Source organism: Phaenicophaeus curvirostris, chromosome 12, assembly GCF_032191515.1.
Source record: "Phaenicophaeus curvirostris isolate KB17595 chromosome 12, BPBGC_Pcur_1.0, whole genome shotgun sequence".
NCBI classification, from domain to species: Eukaryota; Metazoa; Chordata; class Aves; order Cuculiformes; family Cuculidae; genus Phaenicophaeus; species Phaenicophaeus curvirostris.
In genome coordinates this window covers 11,153,686-11,174,555 of record NC_091403.1, presented here as the reverse complement: position 1 = coordinate 11,174,555, position 20,870 = coordinate 11,153,686, and the positions used below count along the sequence as shown (strand labels likewise).

At 38.0% G+C, this 20,870-nt stretch overlaps 1 protein-coding gene across 3 annotated transcripts in view; it reads right to left on the bottom strand.

The window, feature by feature from the left end:
• MCTP2 (multiple C2 and transmembrane domain containing 2) overlaps positions 1-20,870 on the bottom strand; it is a 106,311-nt gene that overhangs the window by 50,811 nt on the left and 34,630 nt on the right. For all 3 annotated transcript variants that reach the window (XM_069866347.1, XM_069866345.1, XM_069866346.1), the window contains 4 exons: positions 15,020-15,206; positions 14,070-14,163; positions 10,400-10,502; positions 7,555-7,657 (listed from right to left, as the gene is read on the bottom strand). In XM_069866347.1, the coding sequence (XP_069722448.1) occupies positions 7,555-7,657; positions 10,400-10,502; positions 14,070-14,163; positions 15,020-15,206 (487 nt within the window). The remainder of the gene's footprint in view (positions 1-7,554; positions 7,658-10,399; positions 10,503-14,069; positions 14,164-15,019; positions 15,207-20,870) is intronic.

Here is a 20,870-nt window from a genome sequence, read left to right as displayed (position 1 = left end):
AACCGGTGGCAAAAGATGCTGCAGCTCCCAGGAAGGGGTCAGGCAAAAACTGTTTTGCAGACCAGCAGGCGCAGACAACCTGCAGCCCCCAAACAGAAGATCTGCTGAAGGGGCTAGCCCCTCTTCCAGGGCCAAATGGACTGGCATCAGAAGGTCCTGAGGCCAACTATCACATTCAGTATTGTTTACCTATCATAAAGAATTCTGCTATTTCAACAGTTTGCTTCTCCCACACCTCAAGCAAGGACAAACAAGAATTTTAAAAGCTACTGAATGAAAACAAAAGAAAATTTATTCAGACATTAAAGATTTTGTTCAATTTCCCAAATTAACTGAAAAATGGATTTACTAATGGTAGAGATACAGGGCCAGAAGGACTTGGATTGCAGTTACTGCATAGCCAACACGGGAAAAATATCACACGCTGCTTAAGTAGAAAAAGGAAAAGAAGTGCTGTCCCTACTGAGAAGGTCCGAGTGTGATATCATGGTATCCTACACTCAATAAATGGTTCTGACTTTACAGAAAAGATTCTTCGCTTTTAACTGCTTCAGCTGAATCAAATGTCTTGGGTGTGTCTGCAGGTGTGTTTACACAGTAAGTTTCAAATCAGCAACAATAACTTCCATCTCAGTCTTTGGAAATGGGAGTTGTTTGTTGCTTGGGAAATTTTTTTAAACGGTATCTTTATTGTTGTCAATGCCATGTTAAAATTGAACAGGGCAGAAAATAATGTACTGCAAACATAGTTTTAAAGTCAGCTTCATCTGGCATCTTTAATTCTAAGTGTTTGACTTGTCTGGTAATAGATGTGCAATTATAACTCAGCCTAAGACTAAACATTCATACAGATAGCCTAGCTTTTGACCTTCTTCAGAGGAAAAAAAAAACCACAAGAGAACAACTGCCTATGAAATGGCATTTCTCCATTCCATTTTCATTTGAATATAAAAGAAAACCCTGCTAAAAGAAGTCAAAGAACAATAACTCTTACAGTTTTGGCAACATGCTAAGCCAGTGTGGTTCAGCAAAAGGTGTAGGGTAATTCTAACACCCATGACTGAACTGAGATTAGATCACTGGCATGTTTCAACTGTGCCCAGAAGAAAACATCCAAAATAGCTTTTCATAATCTACATTTTCATTGCATGCTGTTCTTGGGCCAGAGTTCATATTCTGTTCAATGTCTCCCTCAATCTCACGAGACAGCCAGTCATATTAATTTCATTTTGGATCTATTTCTTTCTCCTCTGGGTACTTTTCCCCAGACTTTGCTGTTTGCAAGGAGTGCTTAAATGCTCTCTCCAGCTGTGGAAAAGGTGAGCAAATGTTGCAGCTGGGGCTGGGGTCCTAGGATGAACCTAAATATCAAAGACCAGATTTCTCCTATCATCCAAAACCCTTTTACTACATAACTGATGATTTCAAACAGATTTCACTCAATGAATATTTCTGATAGTTGTGTCTAAAATAGGTTATCTTTCCCAGGAATGTTTACGTCTACTTATGGGAAAGGAATATTCAAATTAAATGTGAAAATACCTGCAGCTGAAGTCTTTAAAGAGACACCATCAATATTATTCCTTTATTGTTGATGTTTTATATCCTCATAGAATACTAATGCCTGCATTCTAAGAAAGCTTCTTAATAGCATACAACACATTGAGTCTCCATTACTAAATAAGATTGCCCATAACCACGTGATTAACGTGAGGACAGTAGTGCCTGCCACATCGACATGCTTCACTTTGCAAGGTCACCATCAGAACACATTTGAAAAAAAAATCAGGTTTCCATCCCATGGGAATTGCCAATATTTGGGGCATTTCCCTGTTCTGCATCAAATCAAGGACAAAATATCAGTATGAGTATTTTCACAGAACAATTCATCTATTCTACATCACTGCCACTTCCCCATACAGGACCAAGCAAAGGAAATTATCAGTTGGAAGAAAAGCTAAAATTCTTTGTGCATTAAGTATTTGGACCTATGGAGGCAGTTCAGACAAAGCACTACTTGAAGTTGCCTCTAGCTAAAGGAAACATTCAGGTACAGGAGACCACCATACAGTCAAGGCCCAAAGTGCACTGGGCGGCTTTCAAATGAATGAATATATTTGCTAAACTCTTCCCACAGATGTCCTCAGTAAAACAAATGTGACTAAACACAGTATTGATGTAGCCAGCCAATGCTAAATCTATTAAGCAACAACCTTCTGACCGCTTGGGAATTTTAATGAAATAGCGAAAGCCAAGATTGATATGACACAAAACACGGAGAAGACAGGACCCTTACACAGCAAAGGCTGTTTTTTCATTGCTCTTGTCTCAAAGAAATATGGTTTAGGGGCTTTTTTTTTTTTACATTGATTTTAAGAAAACTTCACTCGGTATCCAGCTTTGATGCAGATTCAATGTCATATATTGATGACCTGACAGAAGAACGCTGGGTTAAACCCCTGTACATCAACAACTGTGACGTGTGGAAAGGGTAATGGCTACTGTCCAAGGGTAATTCATCTAAAGCATTTGGGACCTCTGATATTCCTGCTTGAGCTCATTGCTGATGCACAATGTCATACCATTTGCCCTGAATAACATAAAGCTGTCTTGTAATAGACACACACCTACCCTTATCAAAGGACATATTTCTCCAGGAAAAGATGAAAGAAAGCCATGTATTTGATCCATCTAGACGTGAAAAAAAGAGGGTTTTCTTTGTTTCTCCCCAATCTTGCAATATATCTTCATTTGATTTTGTATGAAATGCCCATTCATTCATCCCAAAACTCTGGCCGAAAACATTTCAGGTCTAGCAACCTTCTGTGGGATCCAAAGTAGAATGGAAATTTGGGTTCTTGGCAAAAATTGATACACAAAGACCAAATAGATATAGAGCTGATGGTCTGAAAGAAAGCAAACAGCCACACAAGGACTTCTAGGCAAGTCTGAGGAGGAGCTGAAAGCCCTGGAAGCACAAGGATTTTAGGTGAAACTCTAGCAAAGAATTCCTGTTGATACCATTTAGGTGAGTAGTGCATGGTCAAGGGAGAATTTAATTTCAGAAACAAGTTCTTTTATTCTGAAAGATACGTAGGGGTTTTTTTTCCCCCATTTCAAAAATTCTAGTTTATGATAAGCATAAAAGTCAGAACAGACTACTCAATTCACAGCTGTCTCTATCGCATAAATGCAGCATTTTCTCTTTTCTCAAACTGAAGCTTTCTCCTGGAAAAGGCTCTGCACTTATGGTCAAGTGCTAAGTAATTGCAATTGTCAGGTGTCTGCTCTCTGAATCCAGGCCATGTTTTAGATAATTAAGCTTGCAAAAGGCACACTGCTTGTTTTCAGTGTATGGTTGGCTACCGACCTTGCTTGGCACTTGAAAATATTTCATAGACCTCTTCCTGTTTGCTGAAAAAAGGGTGCAGCTGAAGTCTACTCTGAGCTGGTAATTCATCAGATAAAAACCATTCCATTCTGCAATACAACTTTACTCAAAGGTCCTTCTACATGAGGATATTTGATGTACTCTGCTTTAAAATTTATTGAAGCATACTATATGCTTCCATGCCTCTAACATCTTGCAGCCTTCCAAGAGATGGGAGACTCCTGAAGCAAAACAAAAAAGACAGAACCTCACAAAGAGAAATATAGTTGCTTTTACTAAGATCTAGGGCACAAAGGAACAGAGAGGTATAAGGGAATTCTTGGATAATTAGATGTTGTGGTTTGAGCTGAAGTAGAATCAGTTTTCTAACTTCAGCTAAGTCTCATCTAAGTAACTTCATTTTCTGAAAGTTGACTGTGTGTTTTTCAGACAGTTCAGTGCCCCAAAACCTACAAAACTTCTAAACCTAAATCCTTCCTTGAAGCAATGAAGTTTTTGCCCCACTTCTCCATTCCTCAGGATCATATTTTGTTTTGAGCACAAAAGCCTTCTCTGCTTAGTGGTGTAAATGGTCTTCCCTCTCTTTCCCAGTCTCTGAGAAAGCATTCTCCCTCTCAGCCCCAATGCTGGGCAAGCCAGATTCTGTTGATCATCTCTGGAAAGACAGTGATCTATTTTGCTGAATGTTCTAGTAGCACTAATCTGTGTCTTTTCCAGTTTAAATTCTGCTTCTGTCAATGAGGCTGAGCAGAGCTGTATTTGAGATGAGGTCTCTAGTACATGCTTTAGAGGACAATAGTTTAACATAAAGAAGGGCAGGAGAGAAAACACAGTACATTGATTAGCATGGAAAAGATAAAATGCAAGCAAATAAACACTTCTTTCTCTTTGTCCCCTGCCTACCTACAAACAGATAAAATTCCAAACTCAGTGCAATGCTATCAAAATCAATGTCTCTACAGTGCATTATTAATAGAGCTAGATGAGAAACAAAGCAAACTGTGTATTCATCCAATATTGCTTCATCATAACTATCAAAAGAACATGAAGTTTTCAGTTTTGTTCATGATCCAACACCTTAGAACACTTCTCATCCTGCCCAATTTTTTATGTTTCTTATTTGGTGTCTGCAATAAGCCTAAATCACAGACAAGGATGAATGTAAAGCATAAGTAATTACACCATCTCCAATTTTTTTTTTTGCAGTAAGGTTATTCATGTGTTAATGTGATGATGAAGGTGTACACTTTTGTAAAACGCCAGTGTAAGACTCCTGAACACATTTAAACCAAAATTCATTGTCAAATTAATTAAACATTTCATATCGCTCCAACATATACTTTATTGAAAACAATTTTTTATTAAGAAAAGATTCTAGTCATCCATGAAAAATTCCAGATGTAAACTTACTTCAAGTGCTGACAGCTCTCAAGTCAAACTTGCGAATTTTTAAGAGGGAAAAAAGGCACTTCTATTTTCAAAAAGGAATTTAATGCAAGGCAAATATTAGGCCTGATTACCTAGGAGAAATTAAACCTATATGATTTGTGAGGCTTCTTTGAGTCTTTAATTATTGTTCTCCTTCAGCATATTTATCTAAACGGTTCAAAGGATACATTCAAATTTATAGTCAAAATGATAACATACATTGAAATTCCCATTTCAAGAAAAACAGCTTAGAAAATTGCAGTTCTCTGAGCAGACTAAGTTAATAGGTGTAGAATGTTTTTTAATCAGAAGCAGAGATGAATATATTTACACTAGATTTGACTGAAATAGGAAGAAGAGAAGTTTGGATAGGAAGGAAGAAGATCAGTTGGCAAGAGAAAGCATAAACAATTTTTATTTTATTTTTTTGTCTCAAACCTTGGACAAAAAAACCTACGCTGAATAGTTTGGACATTACCACACACATGCACTCCCCTCCTCTGCCTTGTTACATGCTTCCTAAGGGATACTTGACAAATGCCTATAAAATCAACAGAAAATCCAAATCTAACATCTTCTCACTGTGAGCCCACACAGCCTGCTGCCGATCATGCAGACCATTTGGCAAGCACTGGATCTGCAGGAGAGCAGCTGCTCCAGCCACTCTCTTCCAGTAACATCAGAGATATGAGGACTTGGGGAAAAATTAACAAAGCGATCAAAAATGGAATAAAAGATGTTAAGAGGTTTTTCCTCCCTGTAAACATCAAATCATCCTCCATGCCCAAATGAGACTAATATTGTTCTAAAACTGGAGATACTGACAACTCAAGCCACTAAAATAGACAATCAAAATATCCCCAGCCTCAAAAAGAACTTGAAGTCTGAGCCACAGAGGGAAGAGGATTACAAAGCCCACAACACTGTGTGGGGGATCAAAAGCCCAGTATTTACTCCTCAGCTCCTATAGCTTAGGCTCTTCTTATCCCCAAACTGCTGAGGTTACACTACAGACTCCAGTAAAACCTGGGAAGAGCACATGGTAGATAAAAACAAACACACTTTAGTGAAGAGATTCAGAAGCCACATTGCTTTTAAGGCAAGAAATACAAGAAATACACTTATTTAGACAAAATAATAACAAAACTGAAAACACCGCCCTGCTTCTTTACCACTACAGAGCGTTCCTTACGTTGGGATCATAGCCTCTAAGTCAGATCAGGAATTTTCTGGGCAGTTCATTACTTATCTGATAACATAAAATATTTGCAGTTCCCCTCTCTGATCTCAGCTGGTCCCTCACCTAATCTGTGTTGACTCTGTGAGGCTTTTATGGCCCGCTTTGATCAGATAGGACCTTTGCTTTCCCTCTAGAAAGCTCCCACTTCTCTAGTCTCTGCTAGGTCAGATCCCTACTAACCCATTATTGTCTTTCCTGCAGCAGCCTACCTCTAAAACTCAAAACAAACCCTTGCCTTAACCATGAGAGAAGTGTGCCAGCCTTTCTGCAGAGGTGAGTATGCTTTCATAAAGTTGTTTCAAAACAATACTGCAATTTTGTTCTCTATAATTTCACCATCTGCCCGTTTGAGAGTGCTATCACCCACAGCATCACACTACGCATTACTGAAAACATCTTACTACAGCATGTATCACTTCAATCCAGTTATATATAGCAAGCACAAATGTTTGTACAGGGCTCAACACAGTACTCACTGCATAAATACCTGTCAAAACCTCTCCTCTGCAAAGGGAACCTTCTGCAAAACATCAGTGCCTCAAAACTCAAGGAAACCCCCACACTTACAGTTAAACGTGTTTACACTACTTGACTGATATGAGCACAAGAGTCTCATGATGCTTCCAGACTCGTCTACTTATTGATTGAATAAAACCTACAGCCTAGAAAGTTCTTCTCAAACTCTACTGCAAAAAGTTCCCAGAATTTTCTCTGATGCTGCACATACACATGCAGCTGTTGACATCCCCTTCATCTGATTTACTCATTGTATTACCACTTGCCTTGTTCCACAATAAAATCAGTCTTACCAAATACAAAGTCGATTTCCCTGATTTCTCTATTAATGCCTTGTAATGGCCCTTTTATTTTTCCTTCTCTTTAGCTTGGCCCTTTTTGGCGATTTTTGAAAATGCAGCTCTCCTTATTCTCCAGAGCAACCACTTTCTCCTGAGTTTGCTTTGTTTCCAGTTTTGATTTCATATTGCCATATTAACGCTTACTCTTCACATATTTGTTTACAGGACAAAAGCCACCAGTCTTTAAAAGCACTACGGAGTAGAAAACACCCCTTTTAGGTAATTTTATTCAGCTGTGCCAATAACAACAGCTATCTCTAGTCAATCCTACTGTGATGTGCAATTACTTTCTTGGACTAAAAAGCAGCAAGACATAACAAAGACATACTTAAAATGTTACCTTCAAAAGATGATGTGGAAATATACAGAATAACTCAGTTATGTTTTCAGACCAACATCGGATATAGCACTGATGAAGTACAGATACTTCTGCAATTTTCTTTCCAATTAACAAAATTTGTACTAAAATGGGTTGGCAATGCTCTTTACACTAAGGAGAACTATAAACATTGCCAACTAAGGCATACATAGATCACAAAACTTGTTTATCTCTAAATCTGTGTTGCTTTGTACTATGAGGAAAAGAAATGCAATTCAATCTCAATGTTTGAATGATATACATGGCAAAGGTAACTTACAGACAGCAATGGGATGGCGACTTTTCCAAGAAAATCAGGGGGTTTATCTCCATCTTCATCAAACACTGTCACTTCCAGAACATCATGAATATCTTTAATAGGGCTGGAACAAAAAGTGCGGATACATAAAAAATTGTATTTGATATACATGCACACAGCCTAATGCACAAAGATCTGAGAATACTGCTTAGTAATTAATGTTTTAGAATATAGAATCATAGAATCACCAGGTTGGAAGAGACCCACCGTATCATCGAGTCCAACCATTCCTATCAAACACTAAACCATGCCCCTTAGCACCTCGTCCACCCATGCCTTAAACACCTCCAGGCAAGGTGACTCAACCACCTCCCTGGGCAGCCTGTTCCAGTGCCCAATGACCCTTTCTGTGAAGAATTTTTTCCTAATGTCCAGCCTAAACCTCCCTTGGCGGAGCTTGAGGCCATTCCCTCTTGTCCTGTCCCCGTCACTTGGGAGAAGAGGCCATCACTCTCCTCTCTACAACCTCCTTTTAGGTAGTTATAGAGAGCAATGAGGTCTCCCCTCAGCCTCCTCTTCTCAAGGCTAAACAACCCCAGCTCTCTCAGCCGTTCCTCATAAGGCCTGTAAACTAGCATTTAAAAAAATATATTAATCAAATGATGGGTATTCCCCAAGCTTTCCCCTCGTGTTTCAGTCCCATAACTAGGTAAAGAAAATAACTACCACACAGTGATATTTTCTGTGTATTGAAATTGTTGCTAAAAGTGTAGAACTCAGCTTTCCAACAGAGAAAGCTGGTGACTGGGAAAAGTCAAGGGCTGAATCCAAAACCAGGCTTCAGGACATTAAAGAAAAAAAACAGGAAACAAAAACTTATGTAATTTATTTTGACTTGGACAATTGTCTCCCTTTTAAGGTACTAATAAAACCAATTGCTTACAAAAAACATATCTAAGAACCCTAATTGAAAGCCAAATGTACAATAGCTTTGTTTGGTTCAGTGCAAATGCCCTACTGATGTGGCAACAGGCACTCCATCATAAGTATTTATCAGATCATTGATAAATCAGTCTCATTTGAGAAAAGTTGTATTTGTGTGCCTGCAATGGCATGGGTAACTGGAAATGACTTGTAAATTATATTAATTATCTCCTTTTCCCTTTTCTATGTCCCAGAGATAAAAAGAGAGATATATGGTACAACATGTGTTTGATATTATAACTAAGTGCAGCTGTTTTGCCCTAAAGAAGGTCTTTTCAGAGGAGTCCTGTCCTGGAACCTCTGCCTGTGACATGGTGGAGAAGGTCCTTATAGAGCAAAGTCCAAAACTAAAAGCCATCCAATTGTCTCTCCAGCTAACAGCCATAGCATGTGGTGTGACCTAGGGTCTAGTGGCAGAAAAGCAACCATGAAAAGCACTGTTTTCAAAACACTATGGTTTTAAAATACTTTGCAACTTGCCACTTCTGCAACCATACTTCCTCTCCAAATCATTATAATTTTTCATATGATACAGCTACCAGTGGTATAAAATACTAAAACACCACAGTGACACACAGTGATAAATGTTTTGCAGAAAAATCTGAATATTGAACACCCCAGTTGAAACGGATTATTCCACTCAAAGCATTCCACCTTGCTCCAAAATGAATCTAAATCATCAATAGCTTTTAAAGTGTTGAAACAAATTTTCTAAAAATGGCCAAAAATCTAAGGAGAGATGTGAGAGCCTGACTGGCTCTGAAGAATTGGTGCTTGCATTAGGCATGCAACAGCAATAAGAAAGTTAGAGATATCCTGTAGCTGACATTTCTGAGACTCACAGGAAGTACAGACATAAACTGTTTTTAAATAAAATAATTTGAGATTCTTATTAGATTTACTTTGTTGGCTGAACAATCGCAAGACTCATCTGCTGGCACAATCTCAAAATAAACAGCGATGATTGGAAACTTCTTGAGAACAGATGAAGTAAGAGAAAGGACTCCAAGAGACATGCATTCAAGTTGCACCCATGAATTAAAGAGAAATCCAGCAAGGTACTACTATCAAAGAGATCAGATACTTTTTATTGTGTTTGCATGCCAGCCCAATATTTATGAATGCTGCTTTTCCAAGAGGTTCATCATTCTCAAACTGTTCTTCCAGTGGACAGTTGCAAATGTCGTTAAGTGCTCCATTGCCAGCTCTGGTGGTTGCTTTCCTTGTCACAAGCCACTACTGCAGTCTTGGAGACATTTATCTCACTCAGTTATTCACAGAAATCTTTGTCAGCATAAAGCAAGACTAAAAAAAATGTTATTCCTAAAAGCAATACCTAAACTATCACTTTTGCTATTAATAAAGTCAACAGAAGAAAAAGAATACTTCGATTTCCATAAAAATTTAAGCTTCTACTTTGGGGTAAGCTACATTTAACTACTTTAGATTCAGAAGATATATCAGGAGCAACAATGAGCTCTGATTTTTTGCTTACTTATGTATTAAACAAGGATTCTACCATGATTCAATGAAACATTTTATTTTAAATTACTAGAAATGTAGGCATGAGTAACTGGTCTCTACTTTCTGTTATATTATCTCATTGATCCAGCTATGACTCCATTATGTCTAGTCATGATTCTTCTTATAAATATCACAGTAATTTTTCTTTTAATGACTTCTATTAATAAACTCCATGCAAGAACTAGTAAAAGGCAAAATGTTTTGAATTATATTTGATATTTCTCCAACATCTTCTCGGACTATGAAAAAATGACATATCTCAAACTTGACCTTTGCATTTCCCCAAAATCGATATCTTTTGTAGTTCAGCTGCTAACTGTTTGGTGTTGCAGCATGTTTTCAAAAGCAATCCACTTACAATGTGAAAACTTTGTTCCACTCTGGATTGAGGTTCTTGTAAACAGTGTGCGTTTGAAGACTGTCATTTCCCAGCTCTAGCACACAGAAAGGATCGCTTTTACCTAGAGAAAGATCAGATAGGGAAAAAAAAAAGAAAAAAATGAAGTGAACCAAGTTGTTGTATTTTAGCTTGCACATTCTTCCTTTGCAGTAGGGCTGAGAAAGTGATTGGTCGAGTAAAAGATCCCTTAAGACAACTGCAAATTGCCTCATTCTGTTGGAACAACTTGCTAGAAAAATAGTATCTCCAATGTATTCTCAGTTATAGAAACTCTAACATTCACCTTAAAACTCATTCAGGTGGCTTCACTCTAATACCTGAAATCTGAGACTTACAGTGAATTGTTTCTAAGTCTTTATAGCAATAAAGATCTGCTCACGTTGACGATTATTCAGATGACATTATGAAAGCAGCAGTCATTGTGACCCAGGTAAGCATCAGTGCTGTAGTTACAGTATCTGCACCATGAGAAAAGAAGCACTGTGCTTGTATCAACAGCATTAATTTAATCAGTTCCATGGGAAGAAGTCCTTGAAGTTATGAAGACCCTCTACAGTGCCACAGTTTAAACAAAACCCAACAACATCTGGAGAATTCAGGTATCATACTTAAAGCAAAAAAACAAAACAAACCCTCAAAAACCATAAAAACCCAACCTCCTCTCAAAAGAAGGATGTCAAAGTGGAAGCCATTACGGTGAAGACATGTTTGTTAATGTATTATTTTTTAATAACTCGCATTACATGAATTTGTAGCTTTCACTACTTATTGCAGCTCAGCAGTTTCTGTTGAGTAACCTTTATCAGCAATTCTGGTTCAATATCTAATTTAATCTAATTTTCAGTGCTCATGTATAACTCGGCCACAGATGCTCCAGCCTAACTTTTATGCAGGGATTTAGATAGCAGACAAACAAGACATTTAATTAAAAGCTGTCTTTTTCTTAATCTTAAATTTTGTATTATTAATGCAGCGCTCTTAAGGTTCTTACTCTGAGAAGTTTATAAACTGAACAGAAATCTTTTCAGTATGTAAACAGTGGGTATTAACTAGTCAATACTGGTAAAGTTTAAAGACCATGTGTATTACTGGAATCTATTTGTCTTCTCCTTTCCAGTTTATGTGCCCATTCCCTGATATGTGTGGAAAACGCATGTAGCCTTTCAGAGAAACTGCTTGAAATGCAAACTGGCATATGCCAAAACCAATCCCACTGTGTAATTTGGTACTCTGAATGCTATTTTCTGGTCAGCGAGCAAATGTAGTGTTTGAGAAGAACTCTCATGTGTACACAGAAAACATCCAACAAAACACAAAGTCATTTTCACATCAACAGAACTACTATGTAGGAATATAAAAGTATGGAAACCTCAAACCAGGCTAACTATGGCTGAAGAGCTTCTACGTATTTGATATAGCTGTATCGAAACTAGACTAAAATCTACATCAAATGGCAAAATATGGATTTTCAAAACACTGTTCAAAAACAAAGCAGACACTATGCTGTTTTCTGGCAGCTATTATAATAATAGGCTACAAACATGGAATTAAAAATCAATAGTACCAGCATATAATCAACAGACAACAGAAATCCCAATCACACCAAAAACAGTCTTTACCATGGGAATAGGGTACAAGGTAGCATTACACTTGTCATCAGATGACTGGTCTGCAGAAGTCCACCCACCCGAGACTCGTGACAGCTACAGGACAGGACAGGGAGAGAATGCTACCTGCTCATACTGCTCCACTATTAACCCTTGGAAATCTTTGTACCTCTTATTGTCTGTGCAATTATCCCTGTATTGTATTTTTAGCTGGACTTTGAATTTACTTTTATCAGCAACAATATCTCTGAGCAGCCTCGCTGGCAATGCAGGAAATATGGCACTGCTCTAGGAGGGCTCTATTATGGAAGCCCATAATTGCTGCACTAATCATTTATGAATGGCTCAGAACAGATAATTAATCTTTATGTCTCTCATTTCACGATCAGAAATTATGCTATTTTTACCTAAAATGGCTGCATCCTTTTGCAATTTGGTGGGTCTATTACAGCATAATACTAGGATATTTTCAGCACTGCCATTGAAAAACAATTTGTCATTTACTTCATGAATCAGGCTCAAAGCCTGGGTTATTTTGAATATAATGACAGACTGAGTAACCTTTTACTTAAGCAGAATTTCATTCTGTGCTATGCACAAGGAATGTGTGTCACATACGCTGTATGAAAAGTCTTTGAATTGCAGAATCAAGAACCTGCACGTCTCTTCCAATGTTCATTATCCACCCACATGCTCCTGTTTAAGTATTGAGGGAGAGGGGGCCAAATCCATCACTGATGCAGTTGCATTAGCATCAGTGAAGTTTTCCAAAGGGTAAATAAGCTTTCAGACTCAGCTCTTTCCCTGGACACTCTCTATATTAAAACATCACATATTTCTAGATAGCCCTATCCTTGACCTTTGACAAATGTTCTGCTTTTCCTATGGTACAGCTCTTCTTCAATTTGTTAGTAAGGTGCAGTTACACTCCTAATCCTGTACAGTTGTATACATTATATCATTTTAGAAATGCATTTCTGTACAAGCTACCTTTTATTATTGGCAGGTGCTTTGTCTTCTAATTAAACTATTCAGTTCTTTAAAGTATTTGTGTTTGCAGCCATCTTTATTTTTCCATTGCAGGGTTAAGCAATGATTTCTCCATTGGTCCTTATTTTAGGAGCAGCGTTCTCATGTCACAATATCTTCATGAATACCAGAGAATGGAGCAAGAGTCTTTTCTCTCTAGCATCCTTCCTGTCTTTACCAACAAGTTATCTTAAAAAATGACTATGTCAGCAAATATACAACACACAATGCTGTGTCTGTGAATTACGAGCTGCTGCAAGATACAGAGGGGAATTAAAAGGCCTCCAGAATCTTGGAGAAGATGATAATAAAAAAATAACATCCAGGCAGTTGCTACACAGAAGTATCAATTCCCTAGACCTTCCCTGGAGAAACAATATAAAGTTGTATTTCTGAAAGGTGTTAGTGTCCATTGCTGTCAGGACCAAGCACAATTTGAGGTACAGATCAGTGGAAAATCCATTCTTTTCTTGGAGTAAGAGTGCCAAAAGTCCCAAACCAAAGACTCAAACGAGCTGTAAGAGAAACCATCACACTTGCATCACCATCACTGGTGAGCTTTCTTTTTTAGGAGACAGCCTCAGCACCACCCAAACTCACACACTCAGCACCATGTCACATGCCCCCAAAACCTCAGTCTCATTCACGAACTCACAAGGCATCCGATAAAAGATAGGGGAGGCTGCTTTGCTGGAACCATCATTTTGTATTAACTCTTATTTTACATATTCCCACTGGAAAATACAACAGCACATGACACTAAGTATTAAATTATCGGTCATGCCTCTCAGATCAAATCAGATCTCCATTCACTGGACCTTCCCACATTGGGAGTCAAAATCACTTGACATCCTAGCTCCTTGAGGCAAGTTTTGCCACTGCAGAAGTGATGACATTTACTTTTCCTTGATCAACTAACAGTAATGCACAAAGTCTAAGTAGCACTTTCAATATACTACAGCATCATGTGCTACAAAATTGAAATAAAATACCTGAAAAATCTGCTGCCAACAGGTCCACAGCCTTTAAAACTTTGACTTGCAAGAAGCCAACATCCTTCATGTCCCGGAACGAATTCTTTATACACTGCAAGGAGGAATACATAAAGATACATTTTGTTTGTAATTCAGTAAGAAACAGAAATTAATGAACTGCTACACAAAACACATTTTTATATTTATTGCTGTTTCAATGGTGTTTCAGTTCAGAGCTAATTCTCATATATACATTTCTCTATCCTAGTCTCACTGCATCACAACCCTGTTTCATGACATCACATGCCAACTGCTCCTAAGGAAATTCTCCATTCACATAAGTTACACATTAACGTTATTGGAAGGAGACCAATATATTTATTTAAGTATCATCTGCCAGTTAAAACAGTAAATGGGACACAGGTAGACCTGGAAAAGCAGCATGGATCAGGACGGCAGCACACTCAATCGGAAGTGAGGAAACACTCCTTAAAAGTAAGCTTGACTTGTGCTGTGCAAATTCCTAATGCCTCAGTCTCACATCCTATTTTCGACAGACACATTTCTTGCCCAGCTTTTGAGGATGGAGGTAGAAGCCATCATAAAGGCTTTGCCTCCCCACAGGTGAAAGTCCAAAACGTATCCTCCCCGAAGGAGGAAAGAAAGCTAAGTATGTTATGATCTCCCCGTGAAATTCAGTGTCTCTCATTCCCCGTGATATTCTCTTAATACAACTCAAGTTTGTAAAGAAAAGTATTAGTTTAAAACTCAAACACGAGCAGCCAAATGGCTTGGGTATATTCTGCCCTGCCAATCTCCTTGTCATTCTAAACATAATAACTATTCCATGTAATAGTATTCTCTGGTAAAAGACATTATTATGACTGGACAAATCTTCCCCCTCCCCTGCAATTTTGAGTACTTCAAAACTAAGGGAGAAAAAAGGAAGGAAAAAAATGCAAACTCACATAGCGCTGTGAAATCTGCTGCCTTTCACTGGGGTCTCCCAAAGGGCAGACACAGAGATCAGAGATAGACACTCCTGTACATGGGGCAACAGCAATCAACATTAGCAGGGACCCTGGCTGTTTTTCCAGAGGCAGCTCTAAGCAATTGATCTGCTTCATTGGCAGGGCAGTAATGTCAACTTGGCACCTAGAATGACATTGCAAACAGTTAATAAGAAAAAGAAGTTGGGAAAAAAAAAAAGTAACATTAATATTGATTTCAGTAGCAAGCTGGCACCAAAACTTATTGCTTGTTCAGGATGGAAAGAATGCAAATAAAAACATCGCAAAATTAAACATGGGAAACCAATTAAGCAGTTTCTACTGCACTTATTGTCAGTTTTGCTTTCTGGTTGACCTACTGGTAAGCAGAGGTAGAAGGTTTGGACTGCAAGTACAGTAGGAAAACTTAACTCTGGCCTGCCTCACTTTCCCTCTAAAATCCCCTAGTGCTTTGTGATGGATTTGAAACACAATTTTATTTCACCTACGGGAAAAGAAAAGGGGCAAACACAAAATTTAAAACATTAGCCTAAAATAGATTAGTTTCTTTAAAGTCACATACTCCATTTTATGCTACATTATACTGTATGCCCCAATCTCTTTTACAAGCTTTACTAGAGCTTCATTTTCAGTGCACTGTAATATTTCCCAAAGGGAAGGATTGTCTTAAAAGTCCCCCCAACCCCTGCACATAATATGTATCATTAACCTGATATGTCCCCCAAAAAATAAAAATAAGGAGCAAAAAAGAGAAACATTGATAAGGAGACATTAATAAAAGACGAGTACAGGCTAAAGCAGAGAGAGATGTCACTAGACGGCCAGTTATACGTGAAGGGAGTGGTTCAATGCAATAGAAAGCCTAATCACTTGGCTCGGCTAAATGCCTTCCATTTAGAAGTCCAGTAAATGGAGTGGAACTTTTTTGAACCTCTGTGGGGTTTGGCTTTTAAGAACAGGCTGAACAAAAGTTACAGAAGAAAAAGGGGGAAAAAAAAAAAAAGATAGAAGCTTTGTTGCCACAGTGCAAGGGGAGTCACATTTCTCAAAGGGACAGTGAGCGGATGATGCAGAGTGAGAGCTTTTACTCTGCTTAATGCCTGCCGACAAGTTTTTATTTAATCTAAACTTGTTAAGGTGTTGTCTTAATAGGCTAAAATTCCACAAGGTTCCCCCAAGTGGGTTTCTTCTGGATAAATGGTGCATGTAGTGTTCCTGATTGATCCCATTCCTGTAGTAGAGCTGGAGTGGTTTATACCCATCTGCTATAAATTGCATGCTTTCCGCTTCTTAACAGCCTGGTTTCTGTGAATTCTAAGGGGGGGGGGGGCAGAAAAAAAAATCCCAAAACATTTCAGCCTGAAAATGCAAGAAGATATGTTATGAAGTAAAAGTCCTTGCTCTGATGAGTTTGTAAGTCATCCAGTAGCAATATGTATAAGCTCTTCTGACCAGAATCAATGGGAATGACTTTGCCTTAAATGTGTTCTTTGCTATTCACTGTACTAAACGTACAACAGGTTGCAAGTTTACTCTTAACTGCTTTCAAGTGCTTTGAAAGAGAAAGAAAATAAACCAGTAAGAGTACCAACACTGTTTGGTGCGTAGGCTGCCTCTCAACACAATTTCCAAGTATGAGAGGAGCATTTAAAGCTCATTGCTATGCCTAGACTCTTCAGAAAGACATGATGAGAAGTTACAGATGAAAGGAAAACAAAGCAACAACAAAAAAAGGCAAGCATTTGAGAAAAAGACCTTATCACTTCCATAGTCAGGTCAACCTAACACAGTCACTTCTAAAACTGCAGCAGTTTTACTGATACTGTAGGTATCAGTGCAAAAGAGGGGAATATATAATTATCTCGGGGTTTATTTTTGAATAAACTGATGCAAGGACAGGGGAAAATTCAGGGTGACCCAGCTGGTTTGTGGTTCAGCTGGTAATAGAGGCCATGCCTCCTACATTAGCATTTCATCCACCACCCACCCAACACAGTCCACAGCTGGGAAAAGCTGCATTTGCTATTTATATTAAGGACCTTCCATGGGATAAAAAAGAGAAGAAAGACATTCAGATAACTATGCATCTCCCACCAAAAGATAACCTCAGAAATCTCTCATAGTTCAAAGGAAAAGTTAAATATAATCTAGCTTGTTTTGGCAAATCAGAATTGTTTCTGTTATTAAAAGAATTTGATTAACCAAAGGTCAAAGAAAAGATTGAGTATAAAGGCATAAGAGTAGGAGGGATGCACATGTGGAGGGGAAAACAGCGGGAGGTGGCATATAAGCATTTCTTCCTCAAATCATGTCTGATTTCCGTGCAAACTAACTTCCTTAACACATCTGTGTTCACTCAAGGTGATGGTATGCCTCTGTATTTTCATTTGAGGAACTGAAAAGAAAATCCACATTTGCACTTACAAATGGCAAGAGGCTTAAGAAAAAAAGACAACTGTTTAATTTAGCCTATACAACATAAATGATCAGATGGCAAAGAATGCAGCTTGGTAAAACAATTAGACATTCAATTTACTATATAAATTCAGCAGTTTCCACACAAACACTTCTATACTATTAAAATGAGTCTAATGATTTCCAAACTACTTCCCTCATTCTCCTGAAACAGAAACTTTTCCTTTCCTTCTTTCTCAGCTTTCTATCTGTAACACCTTATTACAGATAATTATTTCACAGGAAACTGGTAAGAGACTATCATGATAGGCACAGTATAAAACTAATGGAGCCAATCCACTTTTTGCCTCATCTGAGTGCAAAGGGCAAGAGCCTCAGATTATTTGTATTTCAAGTGATGCAAGTGATCTCCTGAGTTAAATTCCCAACATAGTAATCTTATTTCAGAATAGGACAGCTCTGCTTGTCGTCATCTTTTCTACATTACATATTAAATTCAGGTATAATCTTTCACACACACAGCTACATGCATGATCTATAGGCAACACAGTTCTGTAAGTTAAGTGCACTGTGCACTCAAATGTATCATGTTTTAATTTTTTAACCACAATTAATTAAATGTTTTTCTTCCTCCTCCTGATCAATAGTGAAGTCTACACTTCTATATTAACCTCTAGTCCTGGAGAGAATTAACACCACAGCTTTAGTTTTCATTTTAGAATGTTCTTTTGACTTTCAGTCCTCACCTTTAGTTGCCAAAATTTTCCCCTCCTCACATTTTTATTCATTTTGCAGAGCGCTATTACTTAAGAATACTACACAGTAAATTAGGAGTTAAATTATTTGTTTAACTTTATCTGGGAATCAAATGTTAAACTTGCACTTAAAGGTGCAGAGCTTGGCCTTTTACCAGGAGTCAGAGTTGTATTTTATTACCTAATCCACAGTTCATCAAATTACAATAAGTATCCTTAAATACATATAAACAGACACATAAAAAAATCTGCACACAAGATCACCATTTATTTCCCCTGCAGAGTTCTTGAAAGCCCTTCACAAAAGAGGTCAGAATCATTATCACAGTATATAGTACAATGCAGCTATGATTAATATTTGAAAAGGAATTTCAAATGCCACACGTGTCAAGGAGACAATTAATAAGGTCTTGTTCCAACTTCTCTACAGATAAGTTCTGGTTGTCTGATTCTTCCTATAGCTTGGTGAAATTTAAATGAAAGTTTTGGGCACAGCCATAGTAGATTTTAGTGCTCCATCACAACAGCATGGCCTTTAAAATAAGGATCATTTCTTGTTGCAAAGACACTGTTTCCTGGAGGCATTCATCACAAAGATATTGGATGCACTCCAATCTCATAGCTCATCATCTTAAGTCTAGCAGTTTTCATAGTATCTCCTTCTTGGGGTAAATACATGAAGAAAAAAAAAAACCCAACATTTTGCAGCATGTCTTTTTCAAAACTTATCCCTTAATGCAGAAACACTCTCTAACAACTTGGCATAAACAATTTAACTCTGCCTGGACAAATTCTGCACATGTTAACACCTCTGTTTATTAATATACATTAACATCATCTCCTGTTTATAGCATACCGCTTCTCCCAAAGGACACAAAAAGCACTCAATAAACGTTTCTAACAGTTCTGTGCAGACTAAATAGAGGGATTATTTCATCCAGCACCAAAACACAGCCACCCCGCAGTGTCAGACTCCAGCAGCTGAATCACTCAATGCCACAATATTTTAAGTGAGGAAAAGAAATTGGATCCAGTTGAAAATCTGAGGAGAACGCAGGTAGGTTGAATGTAATAATTTAGCTTGTGATGTGCACTGACAGTGAGGGTTCATTTCATGACAGAGAAGGGTGCCGTGAAATCTCACCAAATGTTTCCTTACTAATTCAGAAGCAGACAAAGGCCTCAGGTACTAGTGTTTAGTACCAGACATCCAACGTATTTCTTATCCTACACGTTCCATAGTCTCCACAGATGCTTCAGGCCCTACTTCAAGAACAATATTTTACCTTGAAACAAAATTATGCCTGGGAGAAGAGCCATGTTCCAGGGGCTTAAGGCATCCATCCTACATGAAATCCTAGGTCTAAAGGAATTAACAGAAATCTTCATTCCACACAAGTTCAGCACACTGGCATATCAGAGATGGCTCCATCTTGTGTATCTCCACAACTTCATTTAAATATTCATACACATATTTAAAGGTCTAACAAACACAGTTCATACACAGCCCTGAGGGGGCATAATGAATCCAAACTGTATCTACAAATCGACCACAGAATTATAATTAAGATCTAGCAAATTTTGCCTTTTCCTCAAACCCATACAAATTATTTGAGGACCGTTAGGTTTTACTGTTGTATGTTGTGACCAAATATAACCCACAAACATTTTACTAAAGAATCTTTCCTACAGGAATGTTTTGAAATCCAAAAATCTCAAAACTCAACTTGGAAGTCATGGCGACAATAAACATGGCACTTCATAATGTTGTTGGCCTACAGGATCCTTTCCCAGATTAGACTGCACATGAACCCTTCATAAAATATTATTTATTGGGTGTTAAAAGTTTGTACACTGTACAAACAAGGCTTGCTATTATGCATTTGATGTTTCTTGCAATCTCAAAATCTAGTATAATTTCTTCCTGTTTTGATGCTACAGTGAATTTGCTGTGCTTAACGCAACAACAGTAATATTTTCTCTCCACATAGACAGCAAAAATAACATTCCGGTAAATCTAACACATGCAGGCTCACCTAGTGCTGAAATCTGTAATAACAGAATAAGCATTTTGCTGATAATATTTTGCCACACTGAACACCACCTGCCAGAAACCAGTAGAGGAAAAAAAAAGGGGGAGGGGGGAAACCTAAGGAAGAATTGCTCCAGCACCAGGGAGACTGAAGAGAGGCAAGCTGCAAACACTGCAACATTTCTTAACTCTGAAAAAAACATCAGAAGTAATAAAAGTAACTGTGAGAATGGAAGGAACAGATTCATCTTCAGCCACTTCTCCATGTGATGAGCAATAGCATTCAGCCAGAAAGCATTTCCTGCTCTGCAAAACCACAAACATTTGTAGAGCCAAAGGGCATTGTTCTTCTCAGTGAATAGTTTCAAACTATTTGAGTGCTTAAAGTAAGAGAATGTTCTTATGAGTTACTGTTATTTAGTCAGCAAGTTGTGAAACCCTCACCAGGTGAGAACAGCAAATAACTGCAGACAGGATCTCCGCCCCTAAGAATTTAGAGGTTTTAGCACTGATCCTGCCAGCAGATAAGCATGGGCAGACCCAAGTAAATTAAATGGTTCCTGGTGCTGCTGCATTTAGTCAACAGAGCAGATGCAGTTTGGGGTGA